The 26,393-nt window shown below is 44.7% G+C and overlaps 1 protein-coding gene across 2 annotated transcripts; it reads left to right on the top strand.

The window, feature by feature from the left end:
* The first annotated feature begins 38 nt into the window (after positions 1–38).
* On the top strand, positions 39–24,576 carry LOC119180248 (luc7-like protein 3). Of its 2 annotated transcripts, XR_012884782.1 has the most exons (9): positions 39–209; positions 995–1,101; positions 2,154–2,286; positions 2,903–3,118; positions 4,574–4,738; positions 11,397–12,042; positions 16,846–16,906; positions 22,938–23,119; positions 23,730–24,576. XR_012884782.1 is itself a non-coding variant. In XM_037431394.2 (8 exons), exons 1-7 carry the CDS (start codon positions 105–107, stop codon positions 16,875–16,877), a joined length of 1,404 nt encoding a protein of 467 aa, XP_037287291.2. In that variant the 5' UTR covers positions 39–104; the 3' UTR covers positions 16,878–16,906; positions 22,938–23,427. The 2 variants fall into 2 exon arrangements, 1 of the variants encoding a protein (XP_037287291.2); XM_037431394.2 differs by lacking the exon at positions 23,730–24,576 and having other exon boundaries at positions 22,938–23,427.
* The last annotated feature ends 1,817 nt before the right edge of the window (positions 24,577–26,393 follow it).

Here is a 26,393-nt window from a genome sequence, read left to right as displayed (position 1 = left end):
TCACGTGGCCTGTAATTGCAGGATCGCAGCAACGGGAAATTTTTGCACCGAACAGAAGTACCGAAGCTCCCCTGGCTCCCCGTAGTTGTTTTTCGTGATCGAAAATGGCGCTCGCCTCAGCTAAACAACTTCTCGACGAATTGATGGGCCGGGATAGAAATCTCGCGCCCACGGAGAAGAAGAACACTTGCAACTGGGAAGACCCCGACGTAAGCGTCCGTCTTTTTTTTTTACCGTTTCTATTTATTTGAGTCGTTAAACGCGTCGTAGTGTCCAATTCTGGGAACAAGCTGGCCGTGCCCTTCGTTGTCTTTTAATTCTTTTTTTTTTTAATTCGCCAACGCGCAATAATCTGCGCCGTAACTCGTACGCGCGTGTAACCGCTTTGCCAGTGCGGCGTTTCCATTCCGAGCCGTCATGGCAAAGCCAAAAATTTCGGCGCCGAAGTACGCAATAGCATTGCTTATACGGCCACACTTCACGACGCCATCGTCTGCATAATTGACATATTCTGGAGCGATCAGGCTTTCGATGTTGTTCAATAACTCCTCGTTCCCTATTAGCGTACACTGACCATGCACACCGTTGCAGTGATGAAGAATATCGGCAGGGCTCGAAATCCCGCTCGAGCATCTTATCGCGCAGTGCTACGATATCAAAGCGTGTTAGTGCTACACCGTACGCATCTCCTGTTCTTTGTGTGTGTGGATTGTAGACGATATTACCATGCGTGACACCTGTGCAGTTGCAGATAGCCGAGCTAGTTGGTAGGTGTTCATGTTAAAAACACGAGACGTACAAATACGGACACACTAGAGAGTCACCCCAAATGCAGACAAATGAGTTTGTTCATGTTTATATGTTATATGAACTGATTTGCATCAATCTTATTTGTGTGTGTATTGCTGCATTGGCTGTATTGAAGTGTCCGCGCAGTGATCTCGCTTCGTGCGATTACATGCCTATTTTATAATCACTGACGTCGTCATTGTAGGTGTGCAAGCACTTTCTTGCCAAGTTCTGCCCCAACGATCTCTTCGTGAACACCAAGGCAGACTTAGGACCCTGCAACAAAGTTCACGACGACAGGCTGAAGAGAGAGTAAGATTTTTGTATCTATGACTCGTGTCTTGGCTCAGATGAAGTGAAGTTGTTTTATGCAATAACAAACCATTTTTCTGTATTTTAATTAGATCACTCTTATTCACCTTCACAACCTAAGAAAATAAGGTCAACTCTGCCCCTCAGTAATCAGGGCCTTAGATAGGGGAAAGTTAGGGATCAGAGTTAATGGAGAGTATCTTAGTAACCTGCAATTCGCTGATGATATTGCCTTGATGAGTAACTCAAGGGACGAATTACGGTTACTGAACTGGACACAGAAAGCAGAAAAAAAGGCCTGAAAATTAATATGCATAAAACTAAAGTAATGTGCAACAATCTTTGAAGAAAACAGGCCTTTGCAATGGGTGGAGAGACGTTGGGAGTTGTAAAGGAATATGTCTACTTAGGACAGGTAGTAACCGCGGGACCAAACCATTAGAGTGAACTAACTAGAAAAATATGGATGGGGTGGATCACATTTGGCAAGCATTTTGACATCATGAATGGTAGATCGCACTATTCCTCAAGAGGAAGGTATACAACAGCTGTGTTTTACCGGTACTTAGCTATGGAGCAGAAACATGGAGGCTTACAAAGACGTTGCAGCGAGTGATGGAAAGGAAAATGATAGGTATAACTTAAAGAGACTAGAAGAGAGCAGAGCGGGTCAGGAAACAAATTGGATTTAAGGATATCATAGCTTAAATCAAGAAGTGGATATGGGCCAGGCACATTGGGCATAGGCAGGATAGCCGGTGCTTATTAAGAGTAACTGACTGGATTCCCAGAGAAGGCAAATGCACGAAGGGGAGACGAGAAGTTAGGTAAGCTGATGAGATTAAAAAGTTGGCAGGTATAACGTGGCAAGGGAAGGCACAAGACCAGGATGATTGGCGAATCGTGGGAGAGGCCTTTGCCCTGCAGGGGGCGTAGTCAGGTTGATGACGAACAGGTCAAGCTATTTCCTTTGAAAGTGTGGAATGCGAGTGACAATTGGACTTGTACATATCTGACATTGGCCGTGCTTGTTTTATAAATTCCTTGCCAAGGTATGAAGCAAGCCCTCGGTACCGCCAAGAAGGCTATGAGGACTCCTTTCTCCAGTTCTGCCAGTCCATGCTTTCCGACGTGGAAAAGCGTATCCGGAGGGCGCGGCAGCGACTGCATCTTAGCAACCAAGAGGTTAGAGTGACTTCCAAGGCCATTTGAAAGAAATATGTGTAGCGCGAGGCGAAAAAATGAACGCAGGAAAGAATAGACTGAGAAGACAGAGCGAAACAAGCCCACATCGCCACTCTTGTTTCCAAGACCAGGCTGTTGTGTTACAAATAAATCTTGCTGTAAATGGAACTCTTTTCAATGGAACAACTGCCCCTAATATGATTAGTTTAATTCCTATATTCTGCACCACTGTTACAATCTTAATGAACAGAACCATTGTTAAAAAAACTTGAGATAGACTAGCTGGCACCTTGATATGTACTTTTCCTTTAGTTAGGAGTGCTAGGTCACAGCTGGTCCCTTTATGTTCTGAATTTTTCCTCAATTTTTCCTCCCATGTCTCATTTCACTATGTATGAAGGAAGGAGACTAGATCAAGGGCTTTTTTTTTTTAAATGCAATTGCACGAAACAGAAGCATATGGGTACATTTGTTTGTTAACTGGAGCTTAGGAATTATGATAATAATGTGAAAAAAATAATTTGCCACTGGGGGGTACCCAATCTGCAGCCTATTCACTTCATCTTGTCTGTTGCGCAAAAAGGTGTGCTTCGGTGTCATCACCCCATTTTTGCAGGGCGGTGTGGTTATCAAGATGAAAGAGCCAGCGGCCCCAACTGACGAGCGGGTGATCGTGCTGAATGAGCGCATCCAGGGCTTGCTGCAGCAAGTGGAGCAGCTGGGCTGTGAGGGCAAGGTCGAGGAGGCGCAGGGGATCATGAAGCTCTGCGACCAGCTTAAAGAGGAGCGCAAGTCTCTCGACAAGGACTCCGACAAGGCACACTGGCTCAGGGTGAGGCATCCCCAAGGATCTTAGCTTTGTATTTGCCACAGATGGCGAAATAGACAGCTTACCACATGGTGGTCGTCTTGAGCCTCGTTCCAATTTTCAGATAGCCATCAAAATAAACTGCTTTGCAAAGACAGCATCAGAGACAAATATGATGTAGGCAGCCTTGCTCTCCAGACTGCAGTCAAACATCGATATAATGAAATATCAATTATAACAAAGTAATTGAAGAATACTCTTGCAATGGATATACTGTTAGACATATACTTTTATAATGAATTTTTGGATACAACGAACTTATTTCCATGTTAGATGGAACTTCATTATCAAGAGATTTGAGTGTATACAGTCGAACTCCGCTACAATAAACGCCGCTCCAACAAAATTTCCGCTACAACGAAAAATTCACGATTTCCCGTCGGCAGTCCATAGGAGTCAATGCATAAATATTGTCGCCACAACAAACACTTTTTCTTCAATCACCCTGCTCAAACAAAATTTTACGATGCAATTGCAGGCTCAGATACATAATGCTATGCAGTAAACCCAATCTTTTCAATGCATTTGAAGGCCTGAAAATGTGTCAACGAAGTCTAAAACATGCGCTGGCACCACCAGAAACCGCCGCTGTTCAGCAAGCATGGTTGCTGCTATTGCTCGATAGTGATGGCAATGAGACTGCCCTGCTTTTGTTTCGCCACTGGCTTGCTTTTTAGCCACAGACGATCCGAAGCTGAAGCTCAGTCGCTCGCTTCATGGTTTCTTTCTTGCAGTTGCTGGGTGCAACCGCGGCACGATGCCTTTTCCGATTCCGATGCTTATCATTATGTTCGCGCTTGGCCAGTGTGGTAACTAATCAGAGCGGCTGTTCGTCTGCGTTATCAACAAAATCAGCTAGCCGTGAGTAATGGATGATAAGAATAGCATAGAATAATGCAAAAGTCGCCGCTCCACGATACCCTGCCTCCATCTCGGTGTTGTCGGATAGTTTTGACGGCGGACAGCAGCTGGTGTTAACGCGTAAGTGCAACTGTTTGTTTCATTCACAAAAGCGGTTTTAGGCGTTGTTTCAGCGTGCTTTTCACCATGGCCTCGCTATGCATGGGTGAGAATCACGTTGTGACACTGCTGGGAAAGAATAGGGAGCAGCAAACATTTTGTGAATTTTGAGAATAAACGTTCCTTTTGTTTTGCTAGCTCAGGTAAGGTATATTTTTTTTATTTCACTACAACAAAATTTTTTCCGCGCCCCTTCAGTTTCGTTGTAGCGGGGTTCGATTGTATATATGGAGGCTAACTGGAATCCTGTCAGAGGAATGTAGTCGGAAGAGGCAGTTGGGACCAAGGGATTTTGCAGATTGGCTTGTGTCGAGAGTTGGCGAATGGGAGTTGTGTAGTAGACTGCAACAAGTCAGCTGCGGGGGAGTTGGTCATTGTGCTTTGCCTCGTACTGTGCAGCAAACGGCAGAGCTGGCAGCTGCCCAGGAGAAGCAGATGGAGGTGTGCGACATCTGCGGAGCCTTTCTCATTGTTGGTGATGCGCAGCAGCGTGTCGACGACCATCTCATGGGCAAGCAACACATGGGCTATGCCAAGCTCAAAGAAGCTGTTGAGGAAATCCTGGTGAGTAGTTGGCAGTGCCACGATTGCCCCAATTTGTTAACTTCAAAGCGCAGTTGCCCTGTAGGCACTTTCAGGCCAAACTTGGTAGCTGGGTGGTACTGTGCTGGTTGCAGATGATTGGGACCTTTCTGTGGCTTGCTCGGACCAGCGAGTCATGATAACATATACTTTGGCTTCACTTATAGTCAGAAAAGTGTATTAATGAGAGCCTCTGGTCTTAAAAATGACAAATTTTTAATCTTAGAGATATTTAATGAAATTAGGTGTGTATGTATGTTTCTTTCACCTGTTTTCAAAAGTGTAATTAGGTTTATTGTACCTCAATTACTTCCTAGATTATGGAAAAATAATTGGTCTAATTAGGTAAGATTTTACAGGTGATTAAGGCACTTTCTCTCAATATTTTTTGGTTCTGTCTAAAATGCAGCTGTAGCCAAAGATCTACCATGTGGAGCTATGCTATTTATATCGATGCTGATATACATCATCACATAAAAATTTTCAATTGTGTTGATGCTCCATAATTCTGCAGTGTGATTCGCTGACAATATTGTTCAGAAAATTTCATATGTTCGACTTAGCCATAAAAAATAGCACAGCTCCACAGTTTGATTTCTTAGAAGTTAAAGGTACAAATTTATTGAAATTGCCTCACAAAAACACAACGAAAAGTTCCGTAGGGTAGTCAGGCTGCAAAAAAATGTGAAGTTTAAAAATTCGCCCCGTATATGCATGTTTCACTGCAAATGTTGTTGAAAAACGATAGTTTTGCGTGTGGAGAGAATGAGCAAAACGTTCATTTGATGTTTTGCGCGAGAAAATCGGGGATTGGTATTCTGGAAGCGCTGCGTTAGAGAGTCTCAATCTGTGCAGCGAAGGCGAACGAGCTCATCGAGGCACGTTAGACACGAGCGCAATCTGACAGTTAACTTCGAAAACTAAGGAAGGCATGCACGCCCACAAAAGAGTCACGCCTGTTTTGGAGGCGATAAGGTGTAGAACACAAAGCGACTGGCAGGTGCCACCACCGTGTCGTCTTAGCAAAGCGTTGGAAACACTTGCCTTTTTGAGCATGGCGTTGCACTGTAAGTGCAGTTGAGTAACGCTACAGTCCTTAGAATTACTAATGTTTGCGTTCTCTGGTATAAAGACACACATACAAAATATTGGCGTATTGTTAAGGTGCTTCAGATATGCACAGTGGTTGCTTTTTAATTGACAACCGCACAAGTATGAACGCTGAAACTTGAGCTTCATGGGCGCTGCGGATGGGGTTAGCAGTCTGGAGTAGTATCGCTTGATGCCGTTTGTGGGGGACTAACAGACAACTGTACAGACAGAAAGACAGACCAATATTTTTGTGTCGAAGTACCGCTAGAAAGACTATTGTCTTTAAAAATCATATTAGAGGTTCTGGCACTCGCTGCAAGAAATTTCTAAAAGGAATTTTCAGTGATAAATTTTATTCAGGTGTTCCTTATCTGTTTCCCTGTCTAAACAAAACAAAGTGTCATTTCATCCAAGAAATAATTTTTAAAAATTTCCAATGTGGATGGACCAACAACGACGTCTCGTGGCCAAGGAGTTAGCAAAGGCCAGAGGGTTCCTGGAATGAGGAGACCTCCCACCTAAGGTGGACCCGGAATCTTTACCGCTACACTGTTTGGAAATAAACATTTATTCCACCTCCTCCTCCAATGTGGAAAGCAAGATATGAGTTTGCCGTGGAAAGTGCTTGAAGGGGTGGGGGGGATCCTGAAAAGACCATGGTGTATGACTAAAGCTATTGGGTATAAGACTAAAGCCACTGGTTCCTCATAAACTAATGAGAACTTGATTCTCATAATTAACCACTTGCACATTAAAAATCAATTAACCACATAGATGTTAGGCATCATGCTGCCCTGTGTAATAGGTTAGTATGAGCTGAGTGTCAGTTTTGTTTAGCCACGCGCAGATGTAGCGTCCCGAGACAGTGCTGCATGTGCAGGGAACTACATAGGTTTCGCGTTTCTGCGAAATCGCGGCAAAACCAAACCGCTGCACCTTAGCTCTTCCTTCACTCAACTTCTTACTCGGAGCATGACATGCGCTTTCTGTTCTGTTGCTCGCATGTTCTTTCTGCACACGGAGCGGATCGTAAACTTAAAGGTGCCTAATGTGTGAGGAGTAAAGGATGAGCACAAGGCACATGCCGAACGTGGAAGTGCGGTGACGGTGACGAGGGAAAGAAAGTCACCCGAGTGCACGCACATTAGCCACCTCGATGCAGAGGATCGGCCAGATAGGTGCTCGTGGCATGCGACCCGAGCTGTGATGGTGAACTACAAAATATGAACGAGCGACTTCTCTGTGGGGCGCTGGACAAAGAAAACAGAGAAAGAAGCACGTGTCGCACCCACGATGAGAGCAGCTCGTACTCTGTTCTGGAGGCGGCAGCACGCAAAGCCGGGAAGTGGCCTTCGACCTTGAAAGTCTCTAAGCGAGGTTGCCCAAGTTCCGGGATAGCCAACAGCCGTTTTCTTCTTGGCAGGATGGCTGCAGGTCACCGTTCAGGCAAGAAGGCGTCCATCACCTATTGAGCCTTGAAGCAAGGGACCTAGGCCTGGTTAGGCCTAACCTCGACTGAGTGAGGATGGCGAAGACTACTGGGGGCAAGTGGTGTAGCGGCAGGCTGGACGAAGGCAACCGACACCGACGATGAACTCGTGCGGCCTGCTGAAGACGTCAAAGACGGTCTTTTAGAGAGATTGATGCGGTGGGAACATCGGGCCGGCGAGACGAACAACGATCAAACTGTAAGAACATTGCAGTACCACAAGGCCCATAATTGGCTAAACTGGGTTGAAGAGACGTAAAGCCTAACTAAGACACCCTGCCTCGCCGCGGTGGTCTATTGGCTAAGGTACTCGGCTGCTGACCAGCAGGGCGCGGGTTCGAATCCCGGCTGCGGCGGCTGCATTTCCGATGGAGGCGGAAATGTTGTAGGCCCGTGTGCTCAGATTTGGGTGCACGTTAAAGAACCCCAGGTGGTCTAAATTTCCGGAGCCCTCCACTACGGCGTCTCTCATAATCATATAGTGGTTTCGGGACGTTAAACCCCACATATCAATCAATCAACTAAGACACCCTGTTTAGCTCGTTTCAGTACTGAATACGAACTAAGATCTGTTAATGTAAATAGGGTTTTCATTGTATTGCTCAGTGTCATTAACGCTTCTTTTTTTGTATTCAACTTGTTCTTCATAAAGTTTCTTGGTCGTCCTACCACGGCCTCCTGTCCCTGTCTTACTCTCTCGAGTTCTGATTCAATATTTGAAGCACTCCCGAGATGAGATAATCGCGACACACCTGCTCCACCAAACTCTTGTTCCGACAGTGCACTTCTAGCCGACGCCTTCTTGTTTAAAGTCAGCTTTTTACCGCTTCCAAAAGCTCGTTGCGAGGACGGTTTCCGACAAGAGTCTCTGGGCATCTCGATCGCGTAAAAAATCTACTGGCCCAAAACACAAACACGGTGCATGGACAAACATGCACAAGCTCAAAAGTAGATGCACACAATTGGACAGCCACAACGATGAACGCACAAGAAAAAGAAATATACGCGTCGGTCTTGCCAGCCAATGGGAGACTCAGTATGGCGCACTCGAAGTACGCACCGAGTGGGAGCCAATCAGCAGGCCGGGAACGACCTTCAGAAAAAATGCGAAGGCAGCCACTCTGCTTGGATGACACCATTTTGAAATGGCGCAAATTACGCACAAAGGAAACCGCTTCAAATGTAGCTCAAGATGACGGCGTTCAGCCTGCTATAATGCTCATGGCACGTTTGCGACATTTGAACTAATTTAGTTTTTAGGGGGCTTTTTACTGCTGCTGGACTGTCCTGAAGGCCCATTATGTTGCATTGTGTGATTGAATTTAGCGTTAGTAATTTGAGAGTAGGTGCTCCGAGGTACAAACGCCCCTAAAATAAGTTTTTGGCCATTTTTGATTGTGCTAAGACCAGTGTCCCCCATTAATGAGCCATTTTGCTTTGGATGCACTCACAGTGGCTGTTGAGCATTTGCCCTCCTCACTGAGTGCCCCTTCTGAACTCGCGTGGCATACGTCATTGCTGACGCATTGTTAGAAACACAGTCTAGTTTCCGGTGCTGCAACTCTGTCAACTCCGTGCTTGTTAGATGACCGCTGTTGTGTCGGCCTGTGCTCCTATGAATATATATATATAAGTGGTTATAACAGAAGAAAAGAAAAGAAAGGTGCCGACCCGTAACTGTCTCTCCTTACGAGGACACCTCAACAGGTCAGCAGAGGAATGGGATATGGGGAATAAAAGATATAGGGAAAAAGAAGGAGGGATAAAAAGAATAGAAGGAAAATAGACGGAGAAGAAGCCAGCCAACGAGAGGAAAAAAGAAGGAGATAGGAAAGTGGGGATCCGGTCGAAGCAGTCCAAGGGCGGGGTGCCACAATGCGAGAGCTGCACGGCTTCAGGAGACCGCGGAGGGCGAACCAGTCGGCGGGAGCTACGCTGAAGTCGGAGATCGCGAGGGCACAACCGTCCAGCTTGAAATCCTGCGAGCGAAATTTCACACAACACGCACGCGAGACCAGAGTCGAATGCCCCTATGAACTGTGCCGGTGTGGACCCTGTGTTGTGATTTCACTATGTGGAACACAAAAAGAAAGTATATATCTAGGTTGCCAGAGAGCTGGTCTTGCCAATGATTTTAATTTTATTGTTTGCAACAAACTTGAAATGTGAAATGAATGGACACAAACATGAGTGAAAACTTTCTGTAACATATTGTTTACGAATGTTATGAATTACAATTTGGTGAACAAGATATAGAAGAAAAGGAATGGCATCATCAGCCAGATCTATTGAGTACGAACAGATTGCTATCAAACTTGTTATTGTGAGTCAATAAAAACATATCAAGATGCCCCATAAAGCTACGTGTCATGCCTATAAATGTGACACTGAGAAAAATGCATCTAAAGCTTTAGTTTCCCATGAATTTAGGTAGTAATGCACGGCATTTGTATAAATAGCATCATTATGTAGCTTGGCCCTTCAGGAGCAAGATGATGCCATATATGTTACAACAACGCCACAGGAACCATGAAAAAATTTGCTGTATTAGTATGCATAGTCTTTGTGAGAAAGCTGCTACCAAACATTTCCCAGTTGTTTTTCACCTTGTATGTGTACACTGCGCATAAAAATCACATGCTTATGTGGTCTGTGCTGTCGCTATTTGCACCAAAGCTATGGTAATAAAATTAAAAAAGAAAACTTTTTTTTCTGAATTTTTGCTATGACATGGGCTTGAATCTACACATCACAGCTGACCAGGGCTGTAGACAGTGTCCATTATTCGCTTGTGCCTAGTTACGAGCTTCTTTTTCGTGGCATTCTTAGCTGCATGATCTTTGTTGCATATATAAATGATATTAATGATGGATCTCCAGTCACCCTCAGTGAAACAAATCTATGGTCGTGCATGTCACGCATTGAGCATGCCATTACGAGCTTCACACAAACATTCTTAGACACTCGCCACAGTCAGCGCAAATCATAAGTCCGAGAAAGTAGTTAAACATGCTCAGACGTACCATGAAGAATTCCATTATGCTTCCACTCAGGTTCCAATATTCCGTGTCGACGCCAAGAAGTGCGAATTTTCGTTTTGTTGCCAACTTCAACGCCGAGTGCTTTTTCACGTTGGCCGCACTTGCTGTGCGCTGGCTATTTTCTTCAGCTGATAAGAAAACGGTATCGACGCATTTAGTGATAACACTCAAGGCTTGGGCTCACGAAATATACACACTAGTCGTGCCAAGTTGTGTTTTCGTACACAAACTACCAACCGACGATCCCCGATGCATTTCGCGGCAGCACTGAAGGTATGGCTCGACAAGGCGCACACGGTCGATGTAGTGAGTTGTGGTGCTGCAGTATATGATGCGTCAACAAAGCGATCCTGCAATTATGAGTTGCGTGCTGGCATTCGATGCGCCTGCGCTGGGATGCAGCTCCGTGTTCAATGTGTCAAGCGGGTACCACGGAACATACCTCACTGAATTCGGCATGAATTCCATGGTCGCCGGCGTTTCTTGCTGAATACGCAGTGGGTAGTTTTCTTCAGATGAATGTCTTCGAACATTAGAGCAGCTCAATAATCGCAGCTGGTCAAACATGGTAGTGAACTTGCGAACCTGAAGAACATCGTGGAGCAGCTGAAAGTTCAAGCTGAGCGAGCGTGAAATGATAACGTGAAACCTGGGGAAAAACAAGAAAAAAACGCAACGGGCCAATAGGAGGTGAGCGTGCGCTTTGACCAATCACGTGCGTGCAAATGGCCATTGAAAAAGGAGTGGTAGCATTGCTCTTGCTGCATCGGCAGGAAAAAGACTCAAATAAAGCAGCTTCAAAGCAACACCAAGATGGCGGCGCCTACTGATTCAACAGTTGCTTCTTGTCCCAAGCAACCGTTTGCAATTGGTCGTGAGAGCTTTTGCAGTTCACAAATACAAATGCATCCTAACCATTATTGCTCCTGTGGTGTGTTGCGAGTGTGTCTCTTTGTAGATTCTTGTGCATGACCTGCCACATGAAACAGCACATCCAAACATGCACTCTTTCTTTCAGAACCGGCGTGAAAAGGAGCGAGAGGAAAAGGAAAAGCAGCGAGAGCGTGAAAGGGAACGGCGGCGAAGACGTGAAGAGGACGACACTCGAAGCAGCCGGCGAGGGGCTGAACTGGCACGGGACGATCGGAGGGATCGCGATGAGAAGCGGCACAGAAGTAGGTCTCCACGCGACGACCGAAGAGAACGCGCAGATGACAAGAGGGAGCGCACGGACGACAGAAGACGTGACGAAGACCGCAGACGGGATGATGACCGGAGACGAAATGATGAGCGCAAGCGTGACGAGGATCGCAGGCGAGAGGAGGATAGAAAGCGTGACGATGATCGGAAGCGGGAAGAAGAACGCAAGCGAGACGAAGACCGTAAGCGTGACGAGGATCGCAAGCGGGACGAGGACCGTAAGCGTGATGAGGATCGCAAGCGCGACGAAGACCGCAAGCGTAGTCGACGTGATGATGACAGGAGCCGGCGGGATGATGACAGGAGCAGAAGAGATGACGACCGGAGCCGAAAGGACGATGAGCGGAGCAGCAGCAGTCGCCACGACGATGACCGGAGTAGTAGGAGCGACCGCAGTTCTCACCGAGACTCACGGTCATCTGGACATGATCGGGACAAGTACCACCGCAGCTCATCTTCTAAAGGTGAGCATGCTTGTGAAGATGTTCACCTTTTGTGCTTGTGTGAATGCGTGTTTGTGCATGCGTGTGGTCTAGGAGTGTGCAAATTTTCAAATAAGAATAAGGCAAGAAACTCCTCAAATACCCTTTTGTGCTTGTGTGAATGCGTGTTTGTGCATGCGTGTGGTCTAGGAGTGTGCAAATTTTCAAATAAGAATAAGGCAAGAAACTCCTCAAATACTTTATTTACTCACATAATGAATCCAACCCCCACCTTGGTTTCCGAAAAGGAAGGATCTATATCCATTCATTTTACTTCTGTGGGATAGCCAGTGTCATTCACGATCGAAGCAATGTTAAATCACGCCATTATACAACAAAATGATGACACAATAATGGTCAAAACACAGTTCAACAACCATGCGAAAGAGTTGTGAGTGCGGACAATGTTGATCGTAGTATGTATGTCTCGCCTTTTGTGACAGCGCCATCTGCCGAACGCAGAAGAGAGCTCGTTGCTTATAGCGCCAGATAAGCATAACGGCAAAAGGGGGAGGGGAGAACAGTGTGCAACTGCGTCAACTGTGTGACGTGCACCGCCTTGCGATGCTGCGTTCCTGTCATAGTGAACTTCGTTTGACATCTGTTGCGCAGGACACGATGTACCTGTGGGCTAGCTACACGGCTAGTTTTAAACCTAAAGTTGGTTGAGCATGGGCACAGAACGGTTTGACGACAGCAGGCGCTGATCCGTGCGTTTTCTTTACGGGAGAAAACAATAGCTTCAGCCTCTACAAAAAATGTTTGACGCGTATGTTGCAGACCAAAAGAAGGGCAGTTTCTCCTTGTAGAAAGCGAAGTTCTCCGTAGAGGCTCCATAGTCCTGTCACCGATTTGCAAGGCCATCAGCAGTTGCACAGCGAGTTTCTTAAAGGAGCAGTGACATCAACTTGACGCATGTCGCGTTTTTTGCGTCAACGCGTAGTTGTCAATCCCCTAGTGATGATTCGGTACTAATAATTCAACAGACGGGTGGATTAATATGTTTAATATTAATCAGTATGACCTGTATTGAACCGAATTCAAAACAGTTGGAAAGCTCGCCAATTTTCAGCGCTGCCAAGCTGTAACCACTTGCAGTCTCGCCCCATCTGAAATGGTGACACGATTTTCATTTGACATTTTGTCTGCTCTGCGCATAGGTATGTCTTCGCCACAATCATTGTCATTGCCGCTGTCATGACCGTCCTCAAGCGACGATGAAAACACTGAGGACTACCGTATTTACTCGCATAATCCACGGACTTTTTTTTTTTTTTGGTGGAATGCCAACACAACGTTGGGGGGGGGGGGGGGGGTGAGAATTACGCGGGAAAAACTTTCCGCGAAAACGTACAGGGTGAAGAAGAAAACGAAGTGGCCACAAATTGGGATTCTCGCGACAGCAACTAACTGCAAGCTTTGAGAAGTTCTAATTAAGACTTACCTCAACAACAAAAGTACAGGTTAAACACAAGGCAAATGTTATTTGAGACACAAAAGGCCCAAGCAAATAGTCGAGAATTAGAAAAACGTACGCAAAGCTTGTGGGCGTTGCAGGCGTACTGGTAGCGTTCGTCACTCAACAGGAGCCCGCAAAAGGTTAGCGTACGACGTCAGTATTGGGCTGATGGCCATTCAACAGAATCATCCGCAGTTGCCTTCTGACGAAATGAAGTTTATCATCCATCCCAGTCTTAGGCACATGGAAGGCCCAACGTGTCTTGGTTTTCAGCTGTCATCGCCAGTAGTGAACACAAAACCCGTCGACTCCGAGAGGCCTACCGCCGCCCCTGTGTCAGTTTTTTCGTGCTTAATCAATCACTTTCAACTTGAAAGTAGCCATGTAGCTTTCGTATCGTCCCATTACGTAACAACATTACGGACACAACGTACAATACATCCCGCAGTGCACACTTGCCACTTTGGCTTAGCTTGGATTGGATTGAATCTCCGTGCAATAATAGTATGCTTTATGCTTAGGAGATGGTGCTAGATGGCGTGCGCTATCATCATCAGTGGCTGGAACGAGCAGAAAACATTATTGCGGCAATTTTCGGGGGTGCGATAATTACTCGCGGAAAAAAAGAACTTGTATTTTTGTTGGACAATGTGGGGGGTGCGAGAATTATGCGAGAATGAGGATTATGCGAGTAAATGCAGTATGTAATCGCAGCCATTCACGCCAGGGCGAATAAGCTTTAGTTTGATCCTCCTCTAAGCATTAAGTCTAAAATCGACACCAGACCAAGCAGCGACGAGGCAGCTGGAGACGCATGCTTGGGCCACGCTGGCCTGCCGTAAAACATATGAACGCTGCGTGCGTGTTATTTGTTTGCGATCACCATAACTTCAAACAGTCACATTCACGGTCACGACTTGATGACAAATCACCTGAAGTGGCCCAAAGATAATCCAGGATTGACATGACATGAATGTGCTGCAGCAAGCAAGCAAAACAAAGCAAGTGAAGCTGTTACTAGGCAGCCAGGTGTTGCCGCCAGACGGTACCACATGTAGACACTGAGATGACAACACTAAAATTGTCGACGTCGTGGCTGCTCGCTCATCATCGCTAGATGCCTGAGGCGTGTCCTTGGAGCTTGGTGAACGTCGGCTGAACACGTCAAAATACCGTCGATGTCTCATGGCAAAGCACGCGTCGATGAGCCTTGGACACTCTTTGCACTCGAAATAGGGTATAACTTATACGTAACTGACGCGATTCATACTTTGCTAAAGAAACATGCATACCAAGCAATCGAATGAACGCCACATCTCTAGTTTGAAATTCAGTGTCATTGCTCCTTTAATACGTACAGCCGTGTGAAATTATTGCTGTTATAGCTCCTGTGTAATGAACCCTCCCCCCAAATGACATCAACATTTCTGGGGGAAAAATTGGGTTCATTACGCAAGTAAATATGGCATCAAATCAAATTAGTGTGAATACTTCTATAGTTGTAAAACAAAAAGTAAGGATAGTTTTGATTGCTCTGTTCAAATAAAAAATGTGTTAGCATATCAAGACAATCAATGCACTAGTGAAGTTTTAAAGAAAAAAGAATGTGTAACACTCCTAAGTTGTTACTTCTTCGAATGTTCTAATTTCTCTGAATATTTGCCTCTTTAACAGGATATTCAGCAGTTGCCAAGTATACTGGAATACAGTCGATCCCAAATATATCGAACTAGGATATATCGAACAGTTCAGAAATACCCTTGAATTTCTCATGCAATAGTATGGGACTGGTGCACCCATATATCGAACTCCCACACTGCAGGACGTCTGGTATATGGAACGCTGCGGCGCGACAAAGCCGTCAAAGCCGAAAAATCACAGTTTTCATAGCAAATATTGATCAATTTTTGGCTGCGTTCTAGCAAGATCCAATCCCTTTTTGCGGGCAGGTGACAAAAAGGCAGTGTTATTACATCGTGTTGATCCGGATTGTTGCGTGGCGCTTGCGAGTGCACCGGTATTTTTCCTAAAGACAGATTGCCAAGGAAACCAAAATGAGAATGCGAAGCGACTCAGCGATCTCGTTGCAGTGTTTGCATTCCCTTTCGTGGTTGTTAGCGCACAATGACACGCGAGCCTGAAAAGCATGGCCTTCGAGATTTGCAACCTCATGACGTATTTTTAGTGTTTTCGGTTTTAAAATACATGTCTCGAAGGCTACGCTTTTTCCAGCTTTCTGAATCAAAGCAGCTGCTAACTACAAAGCCACAAGCGCGTCGATATCGTCAACATGTCGGTGGTAGGAACTCGGCGTGGTCGTGGTCTTTTGTGCCTTGTGAACTTTTGTTCTTCTCGCATCGTTCTTGATAAATCCTGATTCGGGAGCTGCACAGAATGTTCACCCTCACGTAGCGATAAAAGTTATGAGTGGCACTTGGAGCGGCGTCAAGTAAAGCGTCGTCATAAACTTTCCTTCCGGGTCAGGTGACAACTTCAGGTGCGTCATGACCGCTGACAACGACGTACGGTACCTCAGTGAATTCTGCGACTTATCAGCATTTCCGGGCACCATCACAGACAGTGACTTCATCGCTGCAGCAGGCGACGTATCTGTTTCTGACTGCATCGATGCTGAGATCGTGGCTGCCGTTGCCAGTGCCGCGGTAGTGTAGCAAAAAGATTATCAATATTCCAACGCATTCGCTGCAGCCGCTAACCAACTTTTGCTGCCCTTCAAAGCTTGCATCGGCGTTCTGTATCAACACTGCTGTGAATCGTTACGTTAGCGCTTGTAACAATATTCGGGATCAAATGTAGTATTTGAATATTCGTTTCTAGAATCAAATATGCTATAAGTTGGGGAAAAATTCAATTCATATATAAAATTATGAATGGTACACCATTACCTGATTATAACAAGGTTGCATCTTATACAAAAGTAAATTTAATATATCTGAGTTTGTTATATCAAGGTCTGAGTGTGTTTGCCGCTGTAGTCAAATACAGCTTATGAAGTCCAAAGAAGGTCCACCCGATTGACCAAAGCGCTGGCAATCGATCACCTTCGTGACTAAATAAATAGGCCAGGCCAGCTCTTGCTTATGGCAATGTTCTCCAAAGGCAGGGTCAGCGGCTGCCTGACTTATGAGGTCAGCCTTATGGGAATGCCATGGACTTCTAAAGTTGTGTCCGACTATAGTGTGGTTATCTCCTGCTTTCGCAGTGAGACGACGTCTAGGATGAGGTCTCTGTTGGTGTCAATTTTATCCAGACTGCTATTCGCTTTCCTTGCTTTTGTGAAAGGCTCTGCGTTTGTTCCTGTGCAGTGAGCAATGGCGACTCCAGCCCCCGTCACTGAGACTTCAAGTGAGTTGCTGGGGATGACAGGTAGGTGTCATTTACGGCAGGAATTGTCTGCCTTTTCTCCCACTTCCTATCACTCTCTTAATTTTTTCCTGGTGCATCTTCATTTGATCCTTTTTCGTCCTGTTCTCACGGGGGATTGTGTGTTTCCTGTTGTGGGGTGGTGACCTCTCCCCGTATGTGTCGCAAGAGGGTTGGTTGGTGGGGAGGCACAGATAAGCGGGCTGTTGGGGTGCAATGTTGTCGGGGACGGGTTTCCCCGATTTCTACGAAAGGACAGACTGAAGACAGACCTGCCGATGTGCCTTCTTCAATCGTGTGTCCTTACGACTTTTCCACCTTCCCCGTCTCTCCCATCGGCGGAGCGGCAGCTTGAGGAGCCCATCTCGAGGTCAAGCGAGATTTGCGGAGCGAGGGTTCTTGTGTAACAGGCGAGTAATGTACCAGGTATGGCCTACCAACAACTGCATTAGAGGGCAGCGGGCTGTCGTCTTCTCACTAACTTTTCATTGCTGTCGCGGGGTTGCTGAACCAATGTGGCAATATATATTAAATGTAGCACATGTTCTTCATTCACTTTTTGTGGCTACTCTCTTTACTTATTTAATTTTTTATGGTTAATGCATGAAACAGAGTGTAGTAGCAAGAGTTGAGCACACTGGCGCTTTAATCATTAGTAGCTGATAGAAATTGGTTTCAGCCACATGAGTTCTAAGAAAAAAAACGTGACAGAGCACACATTAACATTCTATGCACAAAAAAAAAATCATGTGCTGCAATATCCCAGCCCATCAGTTTCCCTCCTTCAAATGATTTCATGATAAGCATCTTATTACTTAATGTCTCACCATGTAAATAAGCGAGACAACAGTTGGTCATAACTAATGCATTTTATAGATACTTGTTGGTGACCTTTGCATCGGCTTCTGTGCTTTGCTGCTAAAATTTTCAGTGGATATGTTGGCATGTGCACCAGAAATTATATGTTTGCGTTATGCATGCTTCGTCAGTGAAATTATACGATAGATAAACTGGCTATCTCAATAATGCTTAAATGCTGTATAAAAGTTTTTTTTTTTATTCTCTGGTGCATTAACGTGCTCTCGCACATGCAAATATTAGTAAACTGAGCCACTACTAGTTATGAACATACTTGGATAAAGCATTGCACTATCAGACGATTGCAGGGTTCGTGAACGTGTTCTGGTGATGTTCTGGGGTATTGCGGCAGTTTGTCAGCTTTACAAAACACTAATTACACTATCTTGACCTCTTATTAGTAGAGAACGTCTTTGAGATCTGCATAAGGAAACTTGCACCAGTACAAGACGCAGGCTACATTCCTGCAAGTGTCATTAAAAAAGCGCTTCACCGAGCTTAGTCATACATGTCCATTAGTTGTAGTCTGCGTGCATAAAGTGTTCAGCTCAGTATTCTTCTTTCGCGTCAATTCCTTGTTCAACGCGTGTGCGACCGCCGGTGCATGGTTGAGGTTGCATGCCACAGACGGGTTGTAGCTGGGTTGTACAAGCAAGCGTGGAAAGACAAGTAATTTGCTGCACGACATCTGAAGCAGTGGGCTCTTACTTTCAGAGGTGGCAGGTTTTGGTGCTACCTGGCACCAAAAGTATGACTTCCCCAAACATTATGCGTGATGATGATGACCGTACAATCGTGCCCAAGTGTGCCTTGATCGCTGTTCACAAGTAAGTTCTGTTCGCTTGAGCTGCGGCAAGACAGTGCGCAAGATCACAGGTGACGGCGATCCTGTTGTCTTTTGTGATAAGCTGAGCGAACATTGCTGTTGCTGTTGGAGTGTTACTGTATTTACAAACTTTTTTTTTTTTTCTGCATGCAACTCTTCATAACACAAAGCTGGGGGGTTGTCGGGGACCGCGTCTCAGGCTATCTCTAACTATCTGCATCACACGTTTTTCTAGTGTGAGTGTAGACAATCTTACCTTTGATTTTCATAGATGATGTCATTTTCGGAGAAACCAAGCTAAGTTTATTTTTACACTAATACACAACAGATTCTGTGTAGTGCACAATGTAACCACTCCTAAGAAAACCCTAAAAATATGGATTCCCGCTGTGTATGGTCAATCACAAAGGCTTGCAAACTATCGTATTTATGGGGGGGGGGGGAGGGGGAAGTCATGTCCATGTGCTGTCCTGTTGAAATGTTCCGTACGCCATTCTGTAGATTTCTGTATAATTTTACGAAGTATATGTATTCCATATCAATCAGATTAAATTTTCTGTTAGAAACCTGTGTGCTTAAGATGTAGATGCACTCTTCAGAACCTCAGATGGTTGAAATTTCTGGAGCCCTACACTATGGTGTTTTTCATGACTATATTGTGGCCTTGAGATGTTAAACCCCAGACATTATATTACATTCAATTTCTATAGCAAGCTTCTGGAAGCATGTATGACTCTTGGAATGCATACAGAACACTTCAGTAGGACTAGTGCTTCAATTTTCTGCTTGAACCTTAAACTTCAAATGACATATGTCGCCTTGTGGAGTTTCATGGTCAAGAGTGCATATTGTTCATGCTTAGCCGTTTGCAGAGAAACTGTCCGTAAACTAATGAATTAGACTGTGCACTGAGCGTGGCAAATTTAACGCACAACACATTATGATTGCGAAAAGTGCTCTTTTGTACAATTGTGTATATGTGCCTGGGACATGTGTGCAGTAAAATTATTGCCAAGTATTCGCCAAGAATTGAAAATTGCAACTTTTAAGGAATACACTACACAGGAACTTTAAAGAGCAGAAGTTCTGGGCAACTATATATACTGGATTTTATCACTGAACAAATTTACTTTGCATAGAGCTGTGTATGACAAATTGTGGTTAAGAACAGCATACTCGTCGCAGGTTGAAGGGGCTAGCACTTTCTTGGGATCTTAAACTACTGCTAGTTCACTCGCAGTCTTAAAAATATCTCACGCCTTGAAAGTGACTCTTTTTGCTTTCTTTCATCTGTGGATCCCGCTTCATCTGTGGATCCCGCTGTTCCGCATTCACGAGTGACACTGCTTTCCTGTGATTTTTTTTGTTCTCTCTTGCCTTTCTAGCAATTATTTTTAACAAAAGATACGTTTGCTTTGTTGCAAGTGTTTTTGTATAACGTGATGATGTAACGAATTGGGCCGCGCGAAGAAATGCAGCGGCCGCTCGGGCAAATGGCAACGGCACCCCCCAGAGTCACTCACGTCTTGACACACAGGTGGGCTTATGCCACTCTTGTTGGACACTCTCGAGAGACTTGGATCTTGTTTTTGATTCACCTTTACGATGATAGCCGTATTATTTTTCTCTCTACTACGCACGGTTGCTAACTGCGACTGTTCTTGAAGTGGCCAGCTCGCAAGTCTCTGCAAAATGCTTGGCATCTCTTGAGCGAATGGAACAGGGCAGGTATAAAAAAAAAAAAATATGAAAATGAAAAAGGGCAATGGATGTGTGGATATCTTACTTAAATTACTGGAAGATGATGTGGTGGTGTTACTGTTCAATGGCTATGGTGGGTAAATCTCTGAATGTTTTATAATTTGCTGTAGCTTTGATCTGAGAACATGCTGGAAATTATCAACTTATCAGCTAATTAGTTGATTGTTCAATGGTATTCTGCGCTGGCTGACGGCTTGCACAGCCCTCGTATCGATTTCTTTAACATCTGAATGCATTATGTAAGACTGTGGGGTCCTGTAATGAGGCACGCCCTGTGAGCGAACGGATATAGCAGATGCGGTCGGACCAAACGACTAACTACTTTTACATCGACAATATTGTCAGCCGAATTGAATACATCACTAGTTGTCAACACGGTAAAACATTATACAATAATCTAATACACTCAAACGTAAGAACACGCGTAAAGGGGGCATCGTCAATGCTCGAGTCACCATGAGGGGCCCACGGGGAACAGCTCGTGGCGCCGTCCACACGGACATACCACGAGAGACAACTGTTTGCGCTACACGCCAACGAGAACTGCTTATGTGCCATGTGCCGTCACCTAGCCTCACTCCCGGGCGTCATTGCTGGTGCTACTGCACTAGCGATAATGATGATGATGGTGAAAATCGCGTGCAAGTGCTGCGCCACGAGGCGCAAATGACTTTACAGGGTGTGATAGCACCCCCACAAGACTTATTTGATTGTTCATGTCCTGCTTTTACTCATGTGGTTGACACCAGCACTGGCCAATCCTGTGCACATAGAGGCATATGGCTAGAAAAATTGAAGATCGCCAAATGTGGCAACATTGAGGTTAAATCATTGCATATGTAATGCACAGCATGTGGATTAAGTATAATTTGCTGCCTTTGATTTATCCTTTTCATTACTGAGCATCCTGAACGGCTGAACGTCTCTTTCTCAATTGCGCTTTTCAAATTTTACATGACAGTAAATTTTTTTTAGGATGACTGCCAGTTGGGCTTGTTGGTAACAGTTCATGATGAGACAAGCGCAAAAAATACACACACTCAGCGCTTGTCTGTGTCTTCTCTGAGTGTGTGTATTTTTTGCGCTTGTCTCATCATGTAAATTTTTTTGCTGTACTTTATCTGATATCGCGTGGTAGTTAGCCACCTTTGAAAATACTTTTATCTTGACATTTGGGCAAATGAATGACATGCGATCGTTTCGAGTAATCTGAATGTTATTTTTGATTTGCCACAAATATGCCACATTTCCTGGTGTATAAGATGCACCTTCTACTTTTCTTTATTCCTGTGGATAAACTTGTCATATAAGATGCATCAGTGTATTGAGTTATGTGGCAGAAAGCTTGCCTCTGCGGCGGCCCGCCCGTTGATTGCTACTTTCGTGGCACTTTCAATGCGGACAGCGAGCACACTGTCCACATTGGTGGTGCTACAAGAGTAGACATGTCCATGCGCGCTCGCCCACCTACTTGCTGCCGGCTTGCGGCCCTACCCCTACAGACGGAGAGGTGGTAGTAGGGCAATGAAAGGCCAGATTAGCTTGTGCTTGAAAACTCTTCAAAAAGCCAACAGTGGGTTAGGTTTAGATGAAGTCATGTATTTCGTTACCCACCATTCCACTGCTTGATGGATTAAAACTAGTGTGGTACAACAGGCCCTTATCTGAAAATTGGCAATTCTTTTTGAGCAGTTTGTCCTTATGTGCCCCATTGTCGAGATGCCAAGCATTGCTTGCGTGTAGGTTTCTGCAATGCCCTTGTGGTGATGTTTTACTGGCGTACATACTCTCTCTCTCCAAGGCATTAGCTTTCCAAATGTCTCGCTCTACCTTCAACAGCTTTGCGGACAAAGCACAGCACCAAAGCTATATGCCTAGCCCTGCTAGGCGAAACTAAACTCGGAGGTTGCCTTGTGATGGAATGCCTAGCATCGAATTTTCTGAGGTTATAACGTGCGAGTGCAGGGGACTGTTTATTAGTGTGATGCAGTAGTGAGCTTGGTTGTTCTCAGAATCGAGGCAAGCTAAATGCGCAAGGCGTTGGGTAATTGACAATGGATTAAGCAGTCATTTAGCAGTGCAGCTTTTTGATAAGGGCTTGATTAATATGTTTCACTTCTCATTGTTCATAAAATGAGATTCACTATGATTGGAGCACAGCTGTGCAGACTTGCATTGCTCTCTGAATGCGCATGCTAACGCAATCATAATGGCATTTCCGGTAACAAGTTATGGAGTAGATATTGCCACGTATATTTGTCATGTAGTATTCTTAGGATCCATAAATGAAATGCGATTCAGCTTTGTATATATGCAATCAGTGTTTATTGTTTTGCATTGAGTCTGGCTGCGTGCCGGCTAGAACCAGTTTATAAGCCATCTGTGAACATGTGGAACATGAATAACTTTGTGGGTGCAGGTAGTCAAAAATAGTGGATAAAATTTATTTTCTAAAAATGTCAGAATACATGGGCCAGTGCCTTAGAGAGAGAGAGATGTCAAAACTCACCACAAGGTTTGAAGTGTTGTAGATGGAGCCTTTCATCTGCCAGACCCTTCACGCCCTTCGACTTTTATTCCGTGTTCCAGCACTCTGGTTGCAAACCTGGCAAGCTGGAAAGCACTGGTGGAAGCAGCGTCTATGCGCGCAGGCGTTATGCTGACAGCGACCTCCACTGGCGGCAGCAGCCCAACCAACCTACGTAGCCGCGGAATACAAGGAACGAACAAAGAACCCGCCGAGCCTCCACCATCTGTTTCACCGAAAGAAGGTGCTCCTTTGCTTTCTGTTTTGTCTCGCGTGTTAAGTTGAGAGAGCGAAAAAGAAAAACGTTTCCCGTTCATCACTCTATTCCTTTTTGGCCCTTTTGTGTCCTATTCCTCCTTCTCCCCTTCATCGCACACTGCACTCATCAATCTCACCTTTCCATTCTTTGCACCAATCTCGCTTGTCTTTACGTTAACATGGACAGTCATGTGAATACGGAATTTTGCAATGTTATGGAGCTGCTTTGTTTTTACGTTAATTCACTTTCACGATCAGAATGGAGAAATAAAGAGTGGTGTTGTAGCAGTGCTACTGTTTTGCCTGTTGTGTGATTTCCTTCAAGACAAATGGACATACACCTCATCTAACTCTACGCAGATATTTTAAATATGCCAATGCACTTTGTGATGACATTACTAAATGTATGTTGCTGACTAAATAAATGTTTTTGCTCTGCTGAATTACTTAATTAGCCAAAATCAATTCTGATTTTAAGCAATTAAGCAATACCCCCTTCAGTAGCAGTGTGTACTTTTGTATACAACTACAAAGGCATGTCACGCTGTTTGTGTTTCTTTCAAATGGTTTAAAAGGCAGTGTGCATATTTGTACAGGCTTCCTGAATGGACAACTTGAGGAGCTATTCTCGCGGTGTCCAATTCAGCCTCTCTTGATTGGCTGAAGCTGGCGAGCAGCTCGCCGCCTGTTTCCGGTCTTTCGTCCGGAACATCATTTTGATGCCACGCAGCTTTCACAACTCTCAACACAAGTGAGAAAGACTGAATGAGTTTTGCCATAAGAAATGCTGCCCCTAGAGATTCGCTTTTAGACTCGCATTTCTGAGGCCATGCATATACTCTGATCACGTTGGCCCGTGAATATAGGTTTAACGCGGACACCCGCCTGACGCTCCTGAAAGGTCTATGCATCCCCTGCATCGCTCTTCAAACATCTCAACAAGTTCATACGCACATGCAGACTTGTCAAAGTTGTTTAAAAGTCCTGTTACTCTACATTTCATTCTCTTAGTTCCTTTTTGTGCTGGGAATGTGCTGGCAAGTTCGGCGCACTGACATGGTCAAGTGCGCCATGACGTCGTGACTCGCAGTTGTTTTTTTTTTTTCTTTTTGAGTAACTGTACGCACTCCAGTGAATCGGGCATGTCCACGAATTGGACACTCAGAGAATAGCTTCCTAGCAGTCATTTAACTTAACTGTGCTGCATATTGCTGCAGAGGACCACTTTAGTACTGGAAACACCACTATGTTTGAAGACCAACGTCAAGAAATGACGTTGCCCAAAATGAATACAACCTTTGCCTGAAATGAATACAAAAAAAAACGACCTGAGTTTCGAGCCTAATATTTGACTCTACTGCAAATATTGAAGTTGATTGCAGACTAATAAGATATTTAATTACATGCTAATGGCATTAATTAATAAAAGGTTCAACAAAATGATGTACTGCCTCATTTTCTTTCTTTGGGTGTAATATAAAGTGTCTTTGAATCATTGTGTGAATTTAACATATTTTTAGACAGTACATCGTTATTCACGTCCGAAGGGTACTGTCACTTAGATCGGTGTCTAAAATTTCAGTTTCAGCAGTTCCATTCCGACGAGACAAGATTTCGTGAAACCTTCGACATTATAGAAAGGTATGTATCCAGCCAAGAGCTCTCAAAAAATGATACATGATTACGATGCTTCCTGATGTAAAATTTGAGTGCAGCCCTACAGGCATATTCCAGGTTGCCAGACAACATAAATGCCAACTGCGTGAATTTGTGCGTTTCTATGCAGGTTATGATAGTGTATTAATTTAATATTGCTTAATCCTTACTAAACACGAAACGGTGAGAAGTGCAAATTTGACACAATGCGGGAACATCAGCACAAGCAGTAAGTCTGTTCATTATAAGCTTTTTGTGCATGCTCTAGCTTGGCTGAGCATGCACAAAAAGTAAGTCTGTTCATTATAAGCTTTTTGTGCATGCTCTAGCTTGGCTGAGATGTGCAAAGGGCACGGTCATTTGGTGGTAGTATCTGAATCAACCACAATGCTGTGCTGTGCGACTGCATTCCGAATGCTTCTCAGCATTCGAAGCATTGTAATCATGACTCGTCTTTTGCTGTGCTCATTCACCTAGTTGCGGCCACACATTGGAGGGGGCCCTTAAAAGCTGTGCTGCATAAGTGGCCAAACAAGACTTTTTTTTTTTACTAGGTTTGCTATGTCTGAAATGTATCCATCGCTTGCCTTTGTCATGGCAGCAAGCGCTTTCCTTTAAACTAGTTAACGCAGCTCCCGCTTCATCACACTGAACAGGGGAGGAGAATGCATAGCCTGCGTCGCGATCTAAAGGCTGTGTCGTGACCCTTGATGCAAAGGCGAGTGTCCTAACCATTTGGCTATCCAAGCACGCTGGCAGAGCAGAGCTAGCATTTTGTGCATAAGCTGGTGACAAAAGCAATAGAGGAAGGTTAAGATGAATGGGAGAGAGAGAAATAAATGGAAAGAATAATGGGAGACAAGAGACTGACAATGTAGAGACATATAAATATTACGAGTCTTGAGCATCTTTTTTTTTTTTTCATGAGGCACACCCTGCCATCACGATGTGTTGATACATAAGTGTGAAACAGAACTCTGAATCAGTGTCCAGCTTTTAGTCATCTTGAAAATTGGTTTCTGTATGATTGTCTCATCATGCCAATCATAGACATGAGTGCATCCACTCGGAAAGTTCCCTTCAGGATTCTTGTGATTACGAGTCCCAACATCTGGCAGTGAAAGTTTTTTTTCCCCTGTAATTACTGAATATGTTTGCTAGTGGTTAATGATTGTTTCATGCACACCTTATTTTAGCAGCATCTCCTTCAGTCAGTGTGATCGTGACACACCTAGTAGATAATTGCACAATATAGACAATCTCTAAACCTAGAGCATTCAAAGATGACATAGTTGCATCCAGCATTGCATGACAAGCATCAATGCCCAGAGAAGTGGCTTTATTGGCTGTCGTTTCGTTGGCAAACATATCACAGAGAAGCACCATGACATCAATAGTTCCGTACTGCAGAAGCCACCACCAGAAGTATGAGCTGGATTGTGCCTATTTCATGGAACTGCTTATGGGACATGAAAAATGAAGAGAACTAGAAATGTTCAAGTGATATGCCCACCACAGTGTAGTGTCAATAAACTTGAGGTTAATACCGTCCATATTATATTTCAAGTGTGCAGTATTTTCGGGGGCTGGGCTGTCATTGCTTG

The sequence above is a fragment of the Rhipicephalus microplus genome, chromosome 7, assembly GCF_043290135.1.
Source record: "Rhipicephalus microplus isolate Deutch F79 chromosome 7, USDA_Rmic, whole genome shotgun sequence".
NCBI classification, from domain to species: Eukaryota; Metazoa; Arthropoda; class Arachnida; order Ixodida; family Ixodidae; genus Rhipicephalus; species Rhipicephalus microplus.
Note: the sequence above shows the minus strand (reverse complement) of the source record. Positions and strands in the feature narration are given on the sequence as shown.